This window comes from Danio rerio, chromosome 23 (genome assembly GCF_049306965.1).
Source record: "Danio rerio strain Tuebingen ecotype United States chromosome 23, GRCz12tu, whole genome shotgun sequence".
In the NCBI taxonomy this organism is placed as follows: Eukaryota; Metazoa; Chordata; class Actinopteri; order Cypriniformes; family Danionidae; genus Danio; species Danio rerio.
In genome coordinates, this window is record NC_133198.1 from 6,906,830 (window position 1) to 6,931,299 (window position 24,470).

The 24,470-nt window shown below is 39.3% G+C and overlaps 2 protein-coding genes across 3 annotated transcripts in view; both read right to left on the bottom strand.

Moving 5' to 3' along the window:
* Positions 1-2,689: 2,689 nt before the first annotated feature.
* trim35-39 (tripartite motif containing 35-39) lies at positions 2,690-9,948 on the bottom strand. Its single transcript, NM_001113583.1, is given in 6 exon segments — positions 2,690-3,849; positions 7,083-7,201; positions 7,285-7,307; positions 7,392-7,622; positions 9,151-9,234; positions 9,438-9,948. Coding segments are annotated over 6 exon segments (1,344 nt in total). The 5' UTR covers positions 9,840-9,948; the 3' UTR covers positions 2,690-3,364.
* A 119-nt stretch (positions 9,949-10,067) lies between these two features.
* The window catches only part of slc26a6l2 (solute carrier family 26 member 6, like 2), a 40,533-nt gene continuing 26,130 nt past the window's right edge, over positions 10,068-24,470 (bottom strand). The window contains exons 11-20 of one of the 2 annotated variants that reach the window (XM_073939797.1): positions 23,446-23,541; positions 22,431-22,537; positions 22,285-22,354; positions 20,334-20,426; positions 20,167-20,262; positions 15,918-16,187; positions 13,509-13,563; positions 12,941-13,077; positions 12,815-12,850; positions 10,068-10,234 (exon numbers count right to left, since the gene is read on the bottom strand). In XM_073939797.1, coding sequence (XP_073795898.1) covers positions 12,824-12,850; positions 12,941-13,077; positions 13,509-13,563; positions 15,918-16,187; positions 20,167-20,262; positions 20,334-20,426; positions 22,285-22,354; positions 22,431-22,537; positions 23,446-23,541 — 951 coding nt within the window. In that variant the 3' untranslated portion in view covers positions 10,068-10,234; positions 12,815-12,823. Of the gene's footprint in view, positions 10,235-12,274; positions 12,851-12,940; positions 13,078-13,508; positions 13,564-15,917; positions 16,188-20,166; positions 20,263-20,333; positions 20,427-22,284; positions 22,355-22,430; positions 22,538-23,445; positions 23,542-24,470 lie in introns of those variants that run through there. The other variant, XM_680900.8, reaches the window with a different exon arrangement.

The following is a 24,470-nucleotide window of genomic DNA, read 5'->3' on the forward strand; positions in this document are numbered from 1 at the left end:
TAGCACCCGCTTCTGATCTAATGGATTAACAGAGAATCAACTGTGTGTGTAAAAATGTAAGTCACGTGACATACTTCACTTCTACTTCCCTTTTAGTAGATTTAAGTAGATTTAGCTTGGACGTTCTGAATAGATGTAAAAAAAAAAAAAAAAAAAAAGTGAACCAGAGAAAAGGACAGACACACAAAAAGGACCCCCAAGTCTGCTCCGAGTCATCACTAGAGCGCTTAAATCACCCCCTTCCTCTTCTGATTGGTCCACTCGTGAAAACTCTACGAGCCAATCTGAACACCAAGATTTTAGAAGAACAGCAGACAGCAAATAAAAACTGAAAGGGGAGGAGGGAACAACAGAGCAACACCCCCAGGCATGTGACAGGTATGCAAATAAAGACCCAGGACACAAGCAGGGTCAGTGGTGGTGTCAAAAAAACGATGACATCAGAGAAAGTACTGACTTAAGTAGTGAAGATGGAGGAGCATAGAAGACATAGAGCAGATCAGTTCATGCTACTTGGCATGTGGCTGTTTGCAACAAGAATTGGCAAGCTTTGTTTAGCGTGGTTCATTGCTGCATGCCATCATTGGGTCACAGTGTCATGTCTCTGTTGTGTATTAAAAAAATGTGATTCCTGTGTTGTCGCTCTGCTACCTTGTTGCACACACTGGTTATGATTCTCTGCAAACCAATAGCATTCAGCTGTATGCCTATCCCCTCCACCCTTTTGATACCATACTGTTGTGCTAGCTACTCTTCCCCTTCACTAGAAACTCTGAAGTGTGTCTTCCGACATGAATGGAAGATCACTAGATGAAAACGGGCCAAAGAATGCCAATGAATTGGCAGAGCTTAGCTCTGCAGGTGCTGGTGATTAATCATTAGTTAAGTATATAACCAGTGCACACAGAGTGAGTGGTTTTACATTCGCTGTAGAGCCTCTTACATGACACTGAAGAGATCTTCTGCTGAGCTGTCCTCCAGAGCAGTAATTCCACCAGTGCAAGCGACGACGTGTACAATGGCGATAATAAAACTGGGTTTCTTTCCCGTCCCCTGGGCATTTCACTGGCGGCTAAAAGAGCAGTACATTACTCAAATAAACAGTTTAACTGAATGTCCATTTATTGGTATTTTGAAAAAAAAAAAAAAGTAAGTACACTTTAGCCAGGCCCGGATTGGCTAATCGGGAGGACCGGGTGAATTCCCGGTGGGCCGGTCTGTTTTTTGGCCGCGAGGGCCGGTGTCCCTAGCTGCTTGCACTCTCAGCAGTCACACTTTTTTCATTTATTTTTTTATTTGAACATAGCCTCACTCTTTTATTCATTATATTGCCGCAGCGCTGCTCTTCTTATTTATTTTCTCGCAACCCAGTGAGCACAATGCAGCCCGCAGGTTAACTAACGTTAATGATGATGATGTAACGATCGACCCCAAACAGCGGCACCTTAGTGAATATAAGAATTCGAATAATTAATATTAATGAATAATACATCTGCTCAATGAAAATCTGATGATTCACTACATTAATAAATCTGACAACTTCTAAAAAGGGGAGAAAAAGATTAAGCCATCAAAAGAAAGTAATGCTGTGTCTTAAGGGTCATTACTTATTTTTTATTCCCATTGCAATAGCACCACTGTGGACCAGTGGTAAGCACGTTATGTAATAATGCCGCGGACCCGTGTTCGAATGTCACCTGAAAAACTATTTTTTTTTGTTTTCATTTTTATTGTTAAAGGGTCACGAAACACCAAAACACATTTTTTGAGCTGTTGACAGTCGTATATGTGTCCCACACTGCTAAAAACACTATTAGGACACCTATATTTCACTAAAAAGTGTAAATTGGTTGTTTTTGCGTTATTTCAAGCAAATTCGTACTTCCTGTTTGAAACGAATTTTTGAAGCTGCGTCACGGCCATGACATAATAGCGTTGTATTCCAGCGTGCAGACTGGGCGTCTGTGCCAGAGTGAGTCTTATTACGTCTTACAGTGTGATGCATTAATGCATGAGTAAGGCTTGGTTCAAACCAATCAGCGCGCTCTATTGTGCAACTTCAATAATATTCATTTGTGTCACCGTGTTTACACCACAAAGACGCCACGTTGTGTTGGCAAAACAAGCGTGAAGTGTTGCTTTTATAGTTTGCAGGCGTTAAGTTTCGTTTTCATTTTCTGTCTGTGAGAGCTTATCTGGATCACGTGTGGATTAACAGTGTAAGCGACGCTCGACAACAATAACTTACGTGTCTAAGGAGGAACATTGTTTACCTGAGAGCTGTTCTCATCTGCAAACGCTGAAATCTGGATTTGCTTGTAGTATTCTCTCCATAAAGACGCGGCTCTAGTTGCTGGTGATTGTCCTGTCTCTACAGATTTGGTAAGTGAGCGACCAGTGCTATTTGTTTATTCAGTTTGTTCATATCGAATTAAGTTAACTATAGCACTGAGTGCAGAAATGTTAGCACCGCATTTAGTGACCGGAATAACACACGCGGCTTTCTGACGCTACCTGCCGTGTGCATCTAAGTTTCCGGGAAATGCGGAGTTTTTTTTTTTCTCTCATTCGCCGTGCGGTATCAAACATTGCATGAAAAATTAACGCTTGGAGCAGATCCTCGAATCAAATATCTCGTTTGTCGCGAGAGGCATGAATGAATTCCCTGAATGAAAGAGCCAAACTGCAGTTAAAGTCCAACATTTATTAATTCAGCAAATAATTCGACTACAGATGTCCATGTAGGTTAAACACCATCGCTTTCTCCTGTCTGTGTGGGTGTGTATTTTGACTCTGAAACTCGCGCGTGCACAAATAGACACTCCCACACCATCCCACTTTAGTTCCTCCGACACTCCCCCCTAAACAGAGCTGGACACGCCCACTTTTCTGACTTTTTCGAAAGTAGAGGTGTGAAAACACCCTGCTGAAACGAGGGGGTTTCATGGCCCTTTAAGATATAATACTGTTAGGGCTGTTGGACAGTTGAATTTCTAAAGCAGCTGTTTTCTTGAAAAAGACGTGATAGTGTCATTAGAAACTGAATTGGAATCAGTCGTGAACTGAGGTGGGCCGGTCTGTCTTGAAACTCCAGGGCTTAAATTGAGTCCCACTCCGGCCCTGACTTTAGAGATAGTGATACTCCAGAATGTGGTGCTGGTCAACAGCAGTATTAGTTCAAAGACGTTAAAAGCAAGAAGAATAGATTAAAACTATCAATTCAAAGCTGTCCAAGCGTGACTATATACGAATCAAGTTTGGAGCATCCTATTAATGCATACATGCAAAGCATAATAGGTAATTATGAACAGCGGTTTATGGCAGGATCTACAGTAAACACACTACTGTTCATAGGTATTATTTTTTACAAGGAATTGGGTAAGATCCAGAGATAAGTAAAGCTGTATAAGAATGGAAAGACTGTCTCGGTGAAGGTGGTTGTGAATGTGTGTATATGTGTGTTAGTTACAGGGTCAGAGAATGACACCCTTCCTTTGTCATAGTCCAGCTGTACCCTCACCCGCTCCAGCTTCTGCCCAACTGGAAAACCAGACTCTTCAAACAGTCTGTACTGCACACTCCACACACCCGAGTCAAAGAAATCACAACCCTTTCTCTGGTTTGAGGCAGTAGTCACTCCCAGACCCCAGGACGAGCTCTCCTTCACCTCCACATCCCAGCAGTGTGTTCCTGAGTTAAAGCCCTCAGAGCCCAGAACACACGAATGCTCATCAAACCTCTCTGGATTATCGGGAAGATCTCCACTTTCAGTGCTGCATCTCAGACTGGTCAGATCATCAGACAAGAGGAGATCTGGATGAGCTGTGTTTGGATCCAGGATCACAGGAGCTGGCGAGACACAATATTTATGCAATCATCATTGACCATGAGCACTGAGGAAGAGCTAATATCATTGTTTTAGAGCAGGGGTCACCACACTTGTTCCTGGAGGGCCGGTGTCCTGCAGATTTTAGCTGCAACCCTAATCAAACACCATAGATATATACACTAGATATCGCATAGGGACCCTGAGCATGCGTCAATAGCGCCGCCACATTGGTACAGTGATCCCAGGACAAATGTCATTAAACCGCACTAGTCAAGACAGTGTTATTACGTGAAGATGCGGGACTTTAGCGCTGTCTACGGGTGTAGTAACAAGCAAACAAAGAAAACAAAGCACAAAGGCAGAACATTTCATAGGTAATGTTAAGTTTTTTTCTTCTGTTTTTGTATGTTCTGAACTTTTGTGCTAATCAGGTAACGTTATTGATGATAACAGTCACTTACTGCATTCACCATAAGGCAAAGTAGCGCCAACTCACACTAAACACTCGGCTTATGCTAGTTTTGTTTAATAAAATCAGCAAACAATGCAAAAGAAATATGACAACGAGATGCTGCGCTGCCAGAAACTTGTATTATTGTCGGCTAACGTCAGTGAAAGAGTCGTTCGGGGGATTCATTCACAAACGAATTGCTCCCTCCGTCAGTATGAGAAGTGAAAGCAGGAGAGGAGGTGTGTTTCAGGACACGGATTAGATGAAATTTAACAGAATGGGTGAATAGTACATGTCTGTACACAAAAACACAAGCTTCTTGTCAGGAATGCCCGTGCGGTCACTGATCCATCAATGTAGAAGTGATGTAAAATTATAATTTTCGTAATTAGAAAAAAAAATTACATACTAACATCCAGGAAAACTCCCGATCACAGATATATGTGTATATGTGTATATCTCTGGCTTTGGATGGCCACAGTCCTCCACTGTACCTTGGTCCCACATTCATTTCAAAGGAGCGCTACCCTGTAGCAAGATGGCGGCGCTATTGACGCATTCCGTCCAATAGACAACAATAGGGTAGGCGACATCTAATGTAAATATCTATGGGCAGGTGTGTTGAGGTAAGTTGGAGCTAAACCCTGCAGGGACACCGGCCCTACAGGACTGAGATTGGTGACCCCTGTTTTATAGCATTCCAGCTTATGGATAATCTTAAATGGATAGCAAAAAATGCAGATTTCCAGTTAATTTGCTCACCCGTATATAGGTCACTTTTTTCTCTCAGTAGAACAGTGTAGGAATGAAAATTATCATATACATTTTTTTATATGGCAAAACATGTCTTTTTCACCAAGAAGGTCCATACTGACTCCATGTATGTATTTTTATTTACAGTACATTAGAGGAGAATTCAGTTTCACCATTGGTTTGTATAATTTAGAATTACTTTTTGTAATAGGTGAAATTCTGTTTTATTCTACTGTTCACAGTGTTCACAAATAGAACCCTGGATGGTCTTATGCTGGACTAGTAATACATCCTCCTGATGACCAGAAGAATTCTATTTTTTTTCTCTGTGATTTCCTACATCCTTTGGGTTAAAAGTTTTTACATTTTGTTTTTATTTTTAATTTTACAGCATGTCCACTGTAGTGGACCACAGGACCAATTTTAGCTTGAAATGACCGCCACTCAGACAACAAATCTGTACAGGATATGGCTGTAAAGGGATATTAATCCAATATTAATGTAACAAAAACAAAACAAAAGCCATTTTTTCCTTTTGTATTATAATTCCTGAAACAGCTTCGTCTGAAAGAAAGCCGAACTCAAAAAAACAAAACAAAAAAAAGTGATGTTAATCCAAAACAAATTTAACATGAAAGCAATTTAAAACTGATTGTCAGGCTCTAATTGTCTCTAATTCTCTGATAAACTTTAAATCAGAGTTTCCCTCAACTATTTTATAAAGAATCCTCTCTGCCACATGCAGTCATTAATTACATTAAGATGGTCCTGGTGTCCACTATAGTGGACATTTAAAAAAGGATGATATTTTGAAACACAAACAAGTTAATAGCTCTGAAAGCTAAATGTTTTGTTCCTGACACTTTAATAAACAAATATAAATGTAATAATAATAGTAAAAACATTTAAAAAGCTCAATTTTACATACCTCTCTCCTTCCCATAAAATGTGCTTTTTTTTTTGTATGTCGGCCATTTTGGATGCAGTGTAAGAAGTGGTTCCTAGCATGCCAGCCAATCAAATGACATATCACTAAAAAGCCCATGATGTCCTCTGAACAGTGCAACAGGACTTGACAGAGTAGCTCAAAAAATTCAAAGACAATTAATGAAAACGCAATGTCCACTACAGAGGACACAAGTCAAAGGGCGGAGTCTCAGGAGGATACTGAGTCAAAAATGTTTACGCCAAACATCATTAGAATATAAGATCATGTTGCCATAAATATATTTTGTTTATTTTCTACTGTTAATATATCAAAATCCATATTCAGTCATATTTAGTAGTTTGATTTATATTCGTATTTAGATTTTTTTGAACCCTCTGATTTTCAAACCATTTTATGTCAGCCAAATATTGTCCAATCTCAAAAGCATACAGTTGAAGCTATTATTAGCTCTCCTGAATTATTCGCCCCCTTCTATGTTTCCCCTCAATTTCTATTTAACAGAAAGAAGTTTTTTTCATAACAGTTTTAATAACTAATTAGTAATAACCGATTTCTTTTATCTTTGCCATGATGACAGTAAATAATATTTTATTAGATAATTTTCAATATACTACTTTTCAGCTTATTGTGCAATTTAAAGGCTTTACTAGATTAATTAGAGAAACCATCGTATAATGATTGATTGTTCTGTAGACAATCAGAAAATAAAATGCTTAAAAAGGCTAATAATAATGACCTTAAAATTGTATTTAAAAATTGAAAAATAGTTTTTTTTTTTGCCTAAATAAAACAAATAAGACTTTTACCAGAAGAAAAAATATAGACAATACTGTGAAAAAAATCTTGCTTCGTTAAACATAATTGGGAAATATTTGAAAAAATGTTATTTACAGCAGGTGTTAATAATTTTTACTTTAACCATAGAACAAAGGAAAGCTTTTATTAATTCAGCTATCAATTCTTCTCCCTAAACATACAAAAATTAAACCAAACTGTGGCTTAAAAAACAAAGTACGCACCGAATCGTGAACTTTGTGCATCGTTACACCCCAAAACGTTGCTGTTCATACATGAGGGATGTTACGGCTCTAAAAACTCACTGTTGTGAACAATGTCTTGCATCTTCTTCCAGACTCTGAATGGCAGGTTGCCCAAGTGTCGCGCCACATGAATCAAAGATCCAGGAGTCATTTGTGGATCAGACAGTGAACTCTGAACCCTAGCAAAACATTCAGGAATCACAACTGTGATGAGTTTGAGCTTCAGAACAACAGAGACATGAGACACCAGCAGATCACTCACCTTTCCATTGTGACTGAAAAATTCTGCAGAGCAAAGAGACAATTTAGTATATAACTAATATAATATACTAAATATAATTAATATGAATTAATTATGTGAAACGAGACCTTTAGAAACAAGACTTCATTGGCATTCATCATCTCCTCCATGTCTCTGATAGTGTGTGAAAGAGCTGAGATGTGTTCGTTTATCTCCTCAAGCTTCTCCTTCATCCTCTGGTTCTTCTGCTCCTTTTCTTCTCTCAGTGAAGTCATTGCAATTTCCTCTTCATCTCGGAGAAACTGATGAAGCTTCTCGAACTTTAATTTAATCTGGCACTCTGTGTGCTCGGCCTGAGACTGAAATCACATTACATTCACTTCAATCATCTTCAATAAAAGCACACATCAATAGACTATAAACAGGATTGAACAGAAAAGTAATATAGTTCAACTGAAATACATTACAAACAAAAAAACAAGTTTACAAATGTGTCATTACAAATGTATTTACATATAGATTACATACTTGAATCAGTAGAAATGACAATTCACACTTCAGCATGCTAAAGGCTTTTTTTGCAATGCGACCCTATATTAACTTAATATAAACATTAAGTTTAAGGTATAGTTCAACCCCCAAAAAAATTCTTCCATCTGTTGAACACAAAAGAAATGCAATTTGAAAAATGTTGTAAACTGTCAACCACTGATTTCTATATTTGTTTTTCCTATTGTGAATGTCAATGGTTAGGGCTTTCAGCTTGCTTCAAAATATCTCATGTTGGATTAAACAGAAATAAGAAACTCAAAAAGGTTTGAAACCACTTCAGGGTGAGTTAATAGTGAGTAAACGTTCATTTTTGGGTGAACTATCCCTTTAAAGTGTAACCCCGTCGGTCCTACGCCACCCAACCCGCTCCGAGCTGGTATCGAACCGGGATCTTCCAAATGGGATTGCTCTAACAAAGAGGCTAAAGACCATGGCCCCTAGCGTCTGGTGCTAGAGCACCTTTAGATGTCAGAGGAGTGGGGTTTACCTGCACAGCACTTACTAGCTGGCCTCTATTAGACTCACCCCCCTAAACCTCACTCCCATCCAGGTCACAGCACAAATGTAACCTCGCCGGTCCTACGCCCCCCAACCCACTCCGAGCTGGTATCAAATCGGCGATCTCCCGCATGAGAGTCGGTTGCTCTAACAAGGAGGCTAAAAACCATGGCTTATAGCGTCTGTCACTAGAGCACCTTTAGAGGTCAGAGATGTGAGGTTTACCTGCAAAGCACTTACTAGCTGGCCTCCGTTACATAACCATATGTCTCAAACTCAGATCCTGGAGGGCCGCAGCTCTGCACAGTTTTGTTCCAACCCTGATTAAACACAACTGATGCAACTAATGAAGGTGTTTAGGCAAGATGGAGCAAAAATCTGCTGGACACAGGCCTTCCAGGACCTAGTTTGGGCACTCCTGCTTTAAAGGGACCATGTAGATGGGGTTAATGAACCAGAAGCTGATTGTTGGTTGTTATTTTACAACACACTAAACAGAATCTTAACCAGAGATGTTGCTAGCAATAAAGATCTACCCCTACTTTTATCCCCTTTCTTTAGTTTCCCTTTGTTTTAAGTGAACCCTTTGTATTCATTGCCCACATCTGTAAAAGCATTAGAATGATAGCTAGATAAATAACAGAAATCAATCCTATAACCCAAAGCTTTTATATTAGATTTTTACTGGGGTACACGGAGTCTAGCCACAACCCTAAGGTAAACCATAATAAACTCGAATCTGTTAATGGTATATGAATATTATAAATCAAAAATGCAGAAATACATCCTTCACATATCCAAAGAAGATCTTTTGACTTTCTTATTCTGTTTCCTCACCTTGATGTGTTGAAGTGTTTTTTCACATTGTACTTTAATCTTCTTTCTGTGTTTAAGCTTCTCTTGTAAAAAGCCCAACTCCACCTAATATTAAAAAAATAATAAATACAAATAATATATATATATATATATATTATACACACACACACACACACACACACACACACACACACACACACACACAGGCTATGTATAGGCTTTATACAGAAAATACAGTGCTATGATGGTGTACATATATGAAGTAGCTCCAATACAAGAGAAAGACATGTGAATATATGAAACCTTACCTTACATGATGAAATGACTTCACAGATGGGTCTGAATGTGTGCCTGACGTGCTTCTCTGAATCTCTGCACACTAAACACGCAGGCTGTTTATCCTCCAGACAGAAGAGTTTGAGTCTCTCATTATGTAAACCGCAGAATTCCTCGGTCCCGGATGAAGAACAGCTCTCATGACTTCTGCCCCTCTCGAACAACTCGCACAGGTTTTTTAACACGAGATTACTCGGAGGATCGTCTTTTGAGGATCTTCTCCTGCACACGGGACATTCCCGAGAAATCTTGGTTCTCCAGAACTGTTGAATACACTCTTTGCAGAAACTGTGACTGCATGACAGAAGAATTGGCGACTTGAAGATTTCACAGCATATTGGACAAGAAATTTCCTTTACAGAGAGTGAATCCATATTAGCTGTTCGAGTGCTTCGGCAGTATTCACGTTACGCTTTTAAAAAGATGGTTTCAATGACTATATGAGGGAACTCCACAAATTCTATTCAGAAAAAAATCTTGTTGATTGTGCGTCGTCTTCTGTAATTGTCACTTGATTTGGTTAAAACTGAGAGAAAAGTAAGTCAACCTCCGAGAGTCAAGTTTTTACATGCTTTAAGCGGGTGGAGTGAGTTTTTAATCACCTTGAGGTCTAACGGCACCAACAATTTTCTTTCCAGTAGTTTCGAGTTTTCCTTGATGTTTCGAAACACGAACCTAGGGTGGGACTTGTGGGATACAACGCAGAGTATGGAAAGCCAGCTCGGACAAAATATGGAACGTCATCAGGGCCAAAATCTTTAGACAAAATCTGTAGAATGACAACGGCAGTAAATATTCTTATTAAAGAAAATATTAAATATCTTGGTATTCATATTTCTAAAAACAGTTCTTCATGACTAGAGCTAAATTTTCTTCCTAAAATTAATAAAAGCAAAAGATTTGATTTGGTACTTTATCTCACATATTTATATAAAAAGATCGGAGGTCTCAAATTTTTTGTTAACTTGTAATTTTTCTCCATCCAAACTCTCTATAAAATTTTCTAAATTTCACGATTAGGCTCTTTGGCTATGTTTCGTTCACAATTTCTCCCCGCACAAAAAAATCACTCCAAAGGGAAAATTTCTTCGGAATTCTCTAATAGATAAAATTAATTGCAAAAAAAAATTGTCTTTTACCTTAAAAATGGTGTGTTCCTAACAAAATTAAAGAATTACATTTACATCTACCCAACAAATGAGATTGTATCTAAATTCGGTAATCCTAACTCATTCATTCAGATCGATTAATCATCTTTTTGTCAAATGCCCACATGTGAATGTGTTTTAGTTTGATTTATCCATCTATTTTTCATCAAAATGTAAGTTTAACATGACTTTTTCCATGTGTGATATAATTTGTTACTTTTCTCTTGACAAACATAACATAGATTTTATAGGTAATTTATTCATTTTACTGTGTAAATATTATGTTCACGAATCTAAATTTTCTTCATCACTACCTAAATTGCAGAAATTTAAATAGTTTTATTACTACTTTACAAAATGTTTACAGCAAAAACTGTTAAAACTGAAATTTTATAAGGACTTTGTAAATATTATTTAATTTGATTATTTGGCTCTGTTTTTATTATCTTATTTTATTATTTTTATTATTATTAATTTTACGTGTTATTATTGTGCTTGATGTCATCCATTGTTATGATTAACATGTTTGTATTGTTTGGATTTGTGGCACTATATGGTAAGCAACGCTGGAATATAAGAAAAATATGCAATCATCAGATATCACATCATCTTCAATATATAATGTCTTAAATAAATAGTTAACACTACTTCAACATCAAAACAAGCATGTTTATGTGCACTAAATTAGCGTAGCAGTTGTTTTGTTAAAACAAACAGCGTAGCAGTTGTTTTGTAGGCCAAAGGGTAGGGTGTGTTGCTAAACATACTAAAACTTATGTTTAATATTGCCACCACAACACAGCTGGTGATGTATCAAAATAAAAATCCAGGGCCTAAATGAAAAATAATTCTGCATGTACTTGCCCATAATTGATCCACCCTCCCATTAATTTCACTAACCAGAAATATTGCATTTAGAAAATGAAAATAACGTTAAAGTATTAAATTTCAACACATCAAATACACATCATGTATTTAGAATATATATATATATATATATATATATATATATATATATATATATATATATATATATATATATATATATATATATATATATATATATATATATATATATTAATAATAATAAAGACACTACTGAATAAGTAAAATAAATTTCATAGAGTTTGTCCCTTTAATTTTTTTTTACATGCTATTTTACATAACAGCTTGCCAAAACCAACCTTGACAGAGATCCTTTTATAATACAGCTCAGCAGCTAAACTAGCTCTTTCACCCCCTATTCACCAGGGGTAACCACAGCGGAATGAACCGCCAACTTATCCAGCATGTGTTTTACACAGTGGATGCCCTTCCAGCCGCAACCCAGTAATGGGAAACACCCAATACACTCTCACACTCACACACATACACCACGGCCAATTTAGTTTATTCAATTGACCTATTTCACATGTCTTTGGACTGTGGGGGAAACTGGAACACCTGGAGGAAACCCACACAAACATGGGGAGAACATGCAAACTCGAACCAGCGGCCTTCTTGCTGTGAGGTGACAGTACTAACCACTGAGCCGCCATGTCTATTATTATTATATTTATATTTATATAATAATAACAATAATTATTATTATATGACAATATATAAAAATATTCAGAAGTTTCTTAACATTAACCACAAGATGTGGTTAATGTTATAATAATGTGTCTTATCTAATTTATTCATTTTAATAGGCATCAAGAGTTCACCAAGAGTTCTGTAAGCCTGCGAAGGCCACCTGCTACGCAAATGGGGAGACCTGATGGCAATATGGACATATGGGCTAGCCCTAACCAGAGGGGGGAACGCTACATATGATAAACTGAGAGGTGCTAAAGCCCAGGAGGACACAACACTTCTTGTTGAGTTTGCTCTCACCCCTTGGGTAACACGGTTCACCTTGGCACTGATAGGCGAGGGCGCTGACATCTACTATCCTGTGCGCCAACCACTGTTTTGATACGGCACTTCCCTTCTGCCGACTACCATAATGTGAATAAACATTGTAAGCAAGTATGTCAGTTCCTGAAGTGTTTCTTATCTTGTATGTCTTATGACAGACATGCAACTGGGGGTCCAAGGGCATGACGTCTGACACTGAGATTTGTCAGTACATCTGAAAATGACTAATGGGTTTTTTTGTGGTATAACAATATCCAAGAGCATAGTGTCATTAGAAACTAAAACAGAATCTTCAGACTGACATCTACTGGTCACAGCCTTGTGATGCAGGGCGATTCCTGTAACAGAACAACAGTTTGTATGAATGTGAGAAGAAAGAGATAAATAGTTTGACTGTTGATGTGTAGTGTATTTACAGACGGTCTCACCAGTGCTGATTCAGAGCTGGACAGATCTCTGTTAGACAGGCAGTGCAGCACCGCATCATGGATAGAAGGGAAAAGTCGTCTTTTTGAGACTGACCCTGAAAAGAATCCACCTCGCTCCAGCTGCTGGACCACACACGCTACAGGCACACACAGGTAAAGTGAGGTCACATTAATGATATTTCAGAGAGCAAGATAAAAACAGAGCCTAAACAGACATTTAGCTCCACCCGTTATATAAAGCACCATGAATAGTGATCTAGTTGGTGTCCACTCTCAAAAACCTACTGTATACACACACAATTTGTAATTAACTTGGAATATGCTGTCTAGATACAACTAACATTTTTTTTCATCATATTTAATTTGATTATTTCATTAATAAGGCTTCATGGTATTATAGTTTACAGTGTAGCCAAGTTCAGTCTGATTTATACTTCTTTGCTTATGATAAATGTTCTCTGGTGATTTTTTATACCCCCAAGAGAAACTGCCACTTGCATTGATTGCTATTTTATATAGCCTGCAGATGTTTATGCTTTATTTAGGGGTTTATCTCAGTTTTACCCACCTTGACATCCAGAAATGTAAACAGTGACATCTACCTTGGCATAATCTCGACATATCTAGAAGAGAAAAAAAATAAACAAGCATTATTTTCATTTCTATTAAAATTGTCATCTCTGCTTTAGAACTGAAACTGAATTAATAATAGAGATCCAACATATGATCAAATGCTAAAAGTATCCAACTATTAAAGTAATCCAAACTGCAGTTACAATAAAATGTATATTTTATCTTGAATATATTTCAACATGATACAGTGAAAGAGTAAGAAAAGCAGCGTTCAGAACTATTCATTCATTCATTTTCCTTCGGCTTAGTCCCTGATTTATCTATATCGCCACAGCAGAATGAACCACCAACTACAAGGCATATATGTTTTACGCAAAACCAGCACAATTAATGTAACTAATTTTAAATGTCTTTATCAACATAATTATCCTTATGATGAGAAAATAAATAGAGCTATGGATCAAAAATGTCTTGCTGTTCTGCCTTGAATTAATATTCTTGGCTAGTTTTAACAGCAGATGGCGCTCTAGTTTAGTTTTAACCCCATTCACTCAAACTCTCAAGGGAAGAGTGCTTGTGGGTTCGGTGGAGTCATGTAAATTGGCTTTTATGTCACAAGATTAATGTAAACAAAGATCACTATTAACCCTTATAATTTACTTTAGACTTTCCTAAACTCATTATTTTTAGGGATGCACTTAATTTTTAAAAATTGTCAAAATGCTATTTTCAGTTATCGGCCAAAAGAGAGAAACATGCTAAAAATATGAGCCAAAAGTGGGTTTTGTGGTCCTGGTCCCCAATGTGGTTATTTTTTAGGCCTGTGCGTGTGTGTTTTGTTTTATTCAGTATAATAGAAGTTAGCCATTGAATTAAATTGAGGAAAACTCTTACAAGAATATAATAAATACTTAATGCAAATATGTTTTTGGCCAAGGTCACCCAAACGTTTCGCTCCAGAATTTTCCTTTCAGTGCATCCCTAGCAGATTCAAGTGGTATTTATAAGGAATAGGCTATGTACAGCTAGTGATTTTCTGCCAATGATGAACTTCCAGTAAGAGGTTAATGTGACTATTTTTAATCTCATAAGGTTACTGTTACAGCATTGATGTTGTAATGTTATCCGCTTGTTAAGTGGTGACGAATTTGTGACATATGTAATACTGTTTCCGGGTCCAATCCGCCATTCATTTGAGTGGAGAAATCATTTGTTTATGGTCACGTTTTATTCCTATCACACATTAAAGTTAATTTTATATAAAGTCATAGTGTACACCACAATCTCTGGGCTTGCTGCATAATAAATACCTAAATTTTAACAATTTATAAAACAATGAATCACTTTCTGGTAATCGGATATTAGACATGGACATATATATTGTGATCGTGATTTTCGAAAGTATTAAATCGCTTTGTAAACGTTTATTATTACCATTTCATAAATCTCCCCATTTAGTTGAATAGAGCGCTTGGACCCGGAAGCCGCTTTGTTTGACGTCACACTTAACAAGCGGATAACAAAACATTCAGTTAAATAGAAATAAGCATCCATTTGGTTGTTACAGCGTAAAAAGAGATGAAAGAACGTTTAAACACCGCAGCAGCAGCAGGCTAGCCCAGAAAGTCCATTGAAAAAACTGGGGTAAAATTTATTTCTATATTTAAATACATAACGCGGAAAAATATAATTGACTGCAGTGCTTCTTCTTGAGTCTGATACCCACTTTATTAACCCTATTCTAAATGCGGAAGTGCGCCTGTTTTCACGATTGTTTTAGAACTTCCGATTCAGTCACCTATGGGAGAAATGACTCGGAATAATAAACAGCAGAAATCGGTCAAACTACTTGCTCTACAAACAAATGTTTGCATTACTATACAGACTAAGTAGAATAATATAATAAGAAAATATCAGTTTGCAACATCAAACAGCGAAACGAGCAGTTTTTAATGTCTAAAAATTAATGGAAGTGAATGAGACCGGAAATCTCGAGCCAAAAGATTCAAGTGGCTGTGCCTGCTCGTCGGCAAAGAATAAGGTGAATACCATATCTCAGCCAGGCAGCTGTTTTTTTTTTTTTTTTTTTTTTTTTAAAGAAATTAGATCTTAAACAAAGCGATTTTGTATAGGGTGACAATTAACCGGAAGCCCTGGGATTGGCTGACTGAAATTAAAAGTTTGTGTGTAAATGCCCCATTAATATTTGGAAAGCGTACAGCACCACCTGCTGTTAAAAACTAGTCTCACAATCAAAAATCTCTGAATCATTGATCTTCATTTAAAATGATCAATTAATTCCTTCCCGTCTACTTCAGATGCATGTTGCGGGTCACAAACTTTTTTCACATGATGTGACATTTTTCATTATTTTTTCTGTATAAATTAATCTGGTTTGACTTACATTCTGGATTGTTTTGAGGGTGACTGTGTCGATGAAGCTGACAGAACTGAAGTCTAGGATGATGGAGTGTGTCTGTTCGCAGCTGGAGGAGTGTGTGTTTGTTTTGCCCCATTCCTGCTCCTCTGTAACCTGCTCTGACTGGAAACTGCAGTTCGTGTTACCCTGGGTTACTGTTGCTATGCTGGTGTCATTGACAATGTGTTCGTGGTCAGTTTCATGGTGGTGCAGAGAGACCAGCATCCTGTTCAATAACTCTCTCAAAACTCCAGTCTATAAACAAGAAACACATCCATGAAATATAATAAATAACTGCATTACAAAGAACTAACACTACAAAATGAACCACACAAAGTTACTTTCTATTTGTCTCTAGCAATCATTCATCATTCATTCATTTTTTTTTTAGTTAGTCCCGCTATTAATGTTTGAGGTCACCACAGCAGAATTAACCGCCAACTTATCCAGCATATGTTTTATGCAGCGGATGCCCCTCCAACTGGGAAACATCCATACACTCTCATTTACAAAGATACACTTTTGACAATTTAAGGCTGATTTATACTTCTGCGTCAAACGCCGGCGTAAGCTACGGCGCTGACGCATAGCCATTCGCTGTAGCCGTCGGTGTCACTGACGTGCACCTCTCAAAAATTGTAACTACACTTCGCAACGATGCGTAGCGCAAGCTCTGTTATTGGTCGGCTTGGTAGCGCTGACGAGTCTGGGCGGGACCGAGAGCCGCGCGAATGGCGCGAGCTGGACGCAAGCCCAATGGAGCAATGGTTTACAAGTGTGGAGTCCCGTGAAGGAGCTCCGGATGGAAAGATTTGTTTTGTGTTTACCTCATAGTTAAAAGTTGTTGCACGTCTGCCGGTTCCTGCCTCAAAATGAGCGAGTTTGAGCCACTTGTACATCCAGGAAGTGTTCAGGAAAAGCAAAAAAGCAGAGAAGAAACTCGACACAGAGGAACATTTACACCTCACTGCCCACTAGCGTTTCGCAAGTGTTAATTCAGACCAACAGAGACAGTGGGCAGAAGTATAAATGCACAGCTATGCGCGTTGCATGCGCCGTGGGTCACGCCGGTCACTTGACGCAGAAGTATAAACCAGGCTTTAGCCCACCCAATTTACCTGTACTGCATGTCTTTGGACTGTGGGGGAAACCGGAGCACTCAGAGGAGACCCACACGAACAAGGGGAGAACATGCAAACTCCACAAAGAAAAGCCAACTGACCCAGCCGAAGCTCAAACAAGCGACCTTTGCTGTAGGGTGACAGCACTACCTACTGCACCATCGCATCGCCCTTCATTAGCAATCATGAATTGCAATTTAAAAAATTGCCAGTGAGTTGGCAGAGATCGTGCCGGTGATTAATCATTAGTAGAGTATATAACTGCAGCACGTGGAGTGAGCAGTTACCTACTGAGGAGCTGATCACTCAGCTATCAAAGCCCAGCTGTTGTGGCATCATAGACACTCTTCTCCTTTCCTTCTTCAGGGAACGTGGGTTATGCTAGTAACCGAGACATTCCACTTCAGTGGGAACTCTGACGTGTGTCTGGAAAGACTCTATGGGAGAGTGTATGGAAAACGGCACAGCAGCTAAGCCCGCCACGCCTCTGATGTGAATTTTGCCAAGCATACTGTCAGTGCACAAGCATCACCAAGGGCGCAACCTTCCAATGTCCCCAAGCCTCTTAAATTACCATTACATGGGAATAATTTAGAAAGGATTTAGCTCGGGGTCTTGTAGTCAAGGGATTTTTTAAATACAACAGTACGTTGGAAAAAGCGTGCCAGTCCACCAAGGGGGAGTATGCTGCGGAGGCCACCTGCTACCCAAATGGGGAGACCTGATGACAATATGGACATATGGGCTAGGTCTAACCACGGGGGAACGCTACATATGATAAACTGAGAGGCGCTAAAGCCCAGGAGGACACAACACTTCTTGTTGAGTTTGCTCTCACCCCCTGGGTAACACGGCTCACCTTGGCACTGATAGGCGAGAGTGCTGGCATCTACTATCCAGTGTGCCAACCACTGTTTTGATAAGGCACTTCCCTTCTGTCGACTACCACAACAGATAAAGAGCTGTTCAGATGATCATATATTCTGTGTACGTTCCACATAAAGGAGTAAAGCATGAACGGGACAAAGCAGTGAAAGAGCTGGGTCTGCCTTGAGGGCAGCACTTGCAGGTTCACCACCTGGTCTCTAAATGGGGTGGTAGGAACCTTAGGCACATAGCCGGGCCGGGGTCTCAAAATAACGTGAGAGTAGGTCGGCCCAAATTCCAGGCACGCAGAAGCAGTGCTTCTTTACATGGACAGAATGTTTAAGGAGACCGAGTGGTTCAAACAGATCTCTCTGCAGACATGCCAGGACTACAGTAGAGATCTGCGCGGGACTAAATTTTGAATCCCACTCCCGCCCGCACCCACCAGGTTTTAGCCCGAACCCGACCGCTCCCGCTTATATTAAGAATTTATTGTCCCGCTGCCCGACCCGCCCCGTTTTCTGCCCGCCGCGCCCGATCCCGCTAAAAGCGGGGGAGAACAAAACCGAAAATCCCCCAGCTATACAGTCCAGACTGCCAAGCTGTCTGTATAAACACACACACACACAGCACCAAGCACACACACACAGACAAATCTCTCTCTCTCTCATACGTGCGCGCGCGCACTAACACACACACAAGCACCAAGCAGACACACAGGCGTTTGCTGTTATATCAACTCAAAGGCTTGTAATACCATGTATCAAGTACCAATGTAATACCAAAAGGTTTTATATAAAGGTATATAAATACTGAGTCACGCCAGCTCCGGGCCGCAGCGCACATTACTCTCGGGCCGATTCCGGCGCGGATGCGGCAGCGTCGGCTCGCTTACGGCCGCCGCATCTGGCCCGATTGATTCGGGCCGGAATCGGGCAGTGAGTCCACCAGCATCCGGAGTCCGGCAGCCGGAGCCGGACTGAGTGGTAAGTCTCTGGCAGGCGAGAATCTAGCCAGAACTGGCCCGAGTGTATTTTGCTATCTGGGAAAACTCTCTCTCTCTCATTCACGCGAGCGCGCACACTAACATACACACACACAAGCACCAAGCACACACACAGGCAAAGCTCGCTCTCTCTCTCTCTCTAATTCGCATAGCAATATCCGCGATATTGCTAGACAGCCTGCTCCTGTCCCAAATTAAACCCGTTACCGACCGCTCCCGCGATTTATTCGGAAATTTATTCCCGCGCCGCAGAAATCTGGTCGGGTCCTGCGGCGCCCGCGGGACAGCCGCGGGAATGCAGACCTCTACTACAGAGTGATTCAAAGAGGGCAAGAGAGAGGGGCGGGATGGATTTAATCGCCACACTCCTCTGAGGAACTGGAGGATTATATTATGCTTCCAGACCGTGCTGCCATCCGCTGCATCATGGTGAGCGGTGATGGCTGCAATGTAAACCATCAGTGTGGAGGGTGACAGCCTAAGCTCCAACTTATCCTGAAGGAAAGATAACACAACGTTAATCTGGCAAATTCTTCTTGTCGAGAATCACACCAATCAGCAAATAGACTCCACTTCAGGGTGTAGGCATGCCTAGGGTGCTCTAGCCTGAGTGATGGTGTTAATCACAAACCCCGGTAGGTGACCTAAGTCTTTACGCTCCGTCTATAGACCACAAATGGAGGTTCCAGAGATGTGGGCGTGAGATCTGTACCAGATGGTGCCCTGTCCCTGTGAGAGGAGGTCCTCTCTCAGGCAAATACGACACGGAGAGGGCGTCGCGAGAAGTGTGAGTTCGGAAATCCTGGCGCAACTAACAAGACCTGCTCCTCGTCTTCCCTGACCTTGCACTGCGTGAGTAGGTTCACTTGGGTAAACACATATTTGCGCATGCCTGGGGGCCAGCTGTGAGCCAGGGCATAAAACCAGGGCATGGAGAGGAGAGAGAAGACTGTCCTCTTTTATTGAAAATTTGGTTACCGCCGACCCCGAGGCCAGCAGTGGTGATGTTAAAGTCGGTGATGTTTTCGACTGTGATCCTCGGCCCTCCACTGAGGAAAGAGCAGGTCCCCTCTTCTCCAGGTGGTCCATACATCCAACACACTCTAAGCCTAACCACATTCTAGCCCTGACAATACAGTATGTTGATGTAATGAATTAATATTACTCAGTAGTTATATGAATAGTTACACTGTAACAAAGACACCTTAAAATAAAGTGTATCCCAGCATTCCTCTCTCACCTGCTTATCTTGATCCTTCGCTTGTCCCTTTTTTGACTTCTCCTCTTCCTCCTTCCTTTTTTTCAGCTCGAGTATCTTCGGAATATTAATTCCACTCTGCAAGCATAGAAATTCAAGCTGAAATCTGCCGTGGCTTATTTTTTAGGTCATGTGTGTAAAAGTGGTACCTTCTCCAACAAGGCTTCATGATAGAGTTCGGCATTTGCATAGTAGATCATTGTAGAAGAACGGAAGATGGTGATACCTGGGATTGCTTTAGCCTGGTTAGAAGCACAATAAAAACCATTTATTCATTCATTTACTCATTTTCTTTTCGGCTTAGTCCCTTTAATAATCTGAAGTCGCCACAGCGGAATGAACCGCCAACTTATCCAGCACGTTTTTACAATAAAAACCAATAGAGTTCAAATAAGAGCACAATATATGAACACTTTTCCTTTTTTTAATTTTCAGAATTAATGTGCTCTTCAATGAATATTTGAAGGAATTTTACTTGTGTGCTATAGAACAATGCTATCAAGACTCTTCAACTAAAAGTTTTTAATTTATGAAAAGAAAATACAGCATTCAAAGATAGAAAGCTTTTTAAGGGACTCAAATTCAACCCCTTTGACAATCAGCCTATCTGCACTTGGTTTATCTGCTTATCGGCTTAATTGGCTGAAATTTCAGCTTTCGGGATTTGTCAAAACTACCATCAGATGCATGATTAAAGGGGCAGTATGCCTTTTTTTTACCACTAAAAGGTGTGTATTCACAACAAACAAAGGCGTATTTCGAGTGTGGAACCTTGGTAGTTGTGGTTTTCATCATCCTAAAGGACTCCTGCAGAAATAATGTTGATAGATGAACTAAGGTATTTACCACTCATTATCATGTAGTATGAACAGAATAAGGCTAAAAGTTGTCAAAGTGATAAGAGAAAGCTGAAGCAATGACAAGGGTCTGGCTGCAGACTGGGTGCACATGCAAGCTGAGGTGCATACAATGCTTTTAATGCGCATATGTGACGTCTCTAGCTCCACTGAGTGCATGTGATAAAATCTTGAAGCAAACAAAAAAGCAGGTCAGCAGCTACTATTGGAAGCAATTATACAGCAAGAATGACTTTTTAGTCAGGAGTTTAGTGGGCACTCCAGCTGGTCATCGTAATTTAAACATACTTCTGTAATGAATGGGTTACAACTTGGGTTGAGTTCAGACACAGATTTATATGAGACTATTCAGGCAGGCAAAGTTAGTACAGGAGCAAATGGTTGTATAATGGAAATTCAAAAGGGTAATTATATTCACATGCGAAGAGGTTGAGGCAGATGGCAAAACAAACATAAACCATTAAACAAACACACAGCTAGACTAGACAGGAAATGCTTACGTAATGCTCACAAGGGAAACAAGACTCAGCAATAATGATTATGCGACTCTGTCCAGGGGATCTTTTAATTGAGAAGTATGTGGAGGACTTTGTGCAGGTAGCAAATTTAACTACCATGATACATTGTACCAATAAAAACTCCCTGTCATTCACATGACCTACAAATCCCATGACCTACAAATGCACTGGCCTCACACACCAGTTCCAGGTGACCTCTTGATTACACACACAAAACTGAAGCTTGTGAAGACTGATTACTTCGACTATATATACATCACACACACACATCCAGTGCTGAGTCTTGTTTTCCTTGTGAGCTTTACATAAGCATTTCCTGTCTAATCTAGCTGTGTTTTTACCCAATGGTGTGTGACATTATTAGCATGGTCACTCAGGACACAGTCCATATTACTAAAAATGTAAAAAAAAAAAAAAATTAAACAACTGTGCTTCCTTTAACACCAATAATTTTGATCAGTCTTCTTTTTCAAATATCTTGTATGCATTTTTATGCTGTGCTACAGAATATATGTATCTCATGAAATATGCTTAAAAAAATCTTTTACTCCTGTTAGGAAACTTGAAACAGGACTAAGGAGTGACCGCTAACATTTAAGGTAATTTAATAATAGAATTTAAGTTGTTCTCTAAATTTGATCTCCACTGTAGAATCTAGATTATATTTATTAAATAAATCAGAAAAACTGTGGTAATGCTGTCATTGAGCAGTAGGAAAGTCTCACCGCCTTATATGACTCTGTTTCTAAGTACAGTTCTGTGTCAGGAACTCTGCCAAGTAAAGAGTACCTGGGACTAGATAGAAAGAAGTAAAGGTATTATTTCAATAAAATCTTCAGCAATCATCTTTTTTCGAATGCCTTTCCCCCACCGCTGAGTCCTAAAGATGACAGTGAGCAGTGTGAATGTGATGGAAGCTGCCAGACCCAGATCCAGATTCAACAGAACCGTACAGAGAAACGTGACCAGCCACACCAGCTGGAGAAACAGGCAGACAGAGAAATAGTCAAGACCAGTGGTGGAAAGAGAAGTGTAAAATCATTCTCAAGTAAAAAATACTATTATTTGCACAAAAAAGTAGTACAAGTAGAGCAAAAGTATTTGTTCTAAATACTACTCAAATCATGAATAAAAGTAGCCTTTCTAAAAGTACTGAAGAGTAGTGAGTGCTGTGCTATGAATGTTTTTCCATCATAGACCCTGCCTGTGTTTCTAAGTGTAAATATATTATTTGCCATTCATTGACTATACATGTAAAATGTGAGATTAGTTTAATTTGAGAACACATTACATTAATATTATGCACCTATAGGTAATAATTAACCCAACAGAAATGTGTTTACCCTTGGAGTGAAAACGGGGTAACCTAAAAATCTAAAAAAGGGCCAATAAAAAATCTAGCTGTGCTATATTAATGCTCAGGTCATGCATTTTGAACCTTGACTAACAAGCTACGAGTATCCAGTATTTGTTAAAAAACAGAAATGTGCGCACATCTATCAATCTTGAAGGCAGGTGCTTGATCAAAAAACAAACATTAGTAGCAAAAGATCCAAAGAAAATTAGCACATTGCCACTTTAGCTCTCAAACAATCTTAAATGTCAATGTCACGACGTTTCGACCGACATGGTCTTCATCAGGTCACCTATAATAAATATATATAAAAAAAGAATTAATTCTTTTTACCAGTAGTGGCTGGCTATATTCACACACTATATGCCACACAACTGTGTTTAAACCCCTTATAAAAGTGATTTTTGCATAATAGGTTGCTTTAAACAATGTGAAAAACTATTAAATTGCAGTGTCTTTAGAAGTTACTTCATTACTTTACACCACTGCACACATCATTCACACACCACACAAACACATTCAGAAGGCTCACCAGATCTACTTTGTTGCTCCTCCACAAAGCTGGAAGATCCCGACACTGCATGAACATCCCTTTCAGATTCACAAACACAATGGTGGACAGGACAGCCTGATGATGGACACATAGTTAGGGGCTTTAAAAAAACTTGATAAGGTGCCACTATTATGAAAAATAGCTCATGTATTCTAAGAATATGCAATGTAAGTTTAATTGTAGCTAGCTTTTTTAAAAAGATATTTCAGTTGTCAACCCTGCTGAAAAATCCAGCTTAAACCAGCCTAGGCTGGTTGGCTGGTTTTAGCTGTTCGACCAGGCTGGTTTTAGAGGGGTTTTGGCCACTTCCAGGCTGGTTTTAGAAGGGTTTTGGCCACTTCCAGGCTGGTCTCCAGCCATTTCCAGCCTGGTCTTAGCTGGTCAGGCTGGGAGATGACCAGCTAAAACCAGCTTGACCAGCCTAGCCAAGCTGGGAGTCCAGCCAAAACCAGCCAAATCCAGCTAAAACCAGCTTGACCAGCCTGGTTTAAGTTGGATTTGGCTGGTCATTTTCCAGCCTGACCAGCTAAGACCAGGCTGAAATTGCAGCATGCCTATAGCCTGAAACAAGAAGTGTCTTTTTAGAACTATCTGTGTATTATTATAGTTTTATTATTTTGAATTAGCTTGTCATTTTTATCAGTTTATGATTATTATAATTACTTTTATTCCCTCTGCACTTGTTTGTAATTTTTTTACACTGATAACACAAATATTGCACACATCATGCACTTTATGTAGATTGCTATCTTGTTTTTAGTTTTCTTCTTGGAGTTTTTTTTATGTAGCTCTGTGTTTTTATGTAGCATAAGATGGACTGTTTTACTGCAATATTTACTACACCTGCTACATAAGATTGATATAATAAAAAAATTTAAAGGGCACCTATGGTGAAAATTCTACTTTTCAAGCTGTTTGGACAGACATGTGTGTAAGTATAGTGTAAGACCGTCATATTGGGGTGATATAAACACACACAGTCCTTTTTTTTCAATTTAACAACG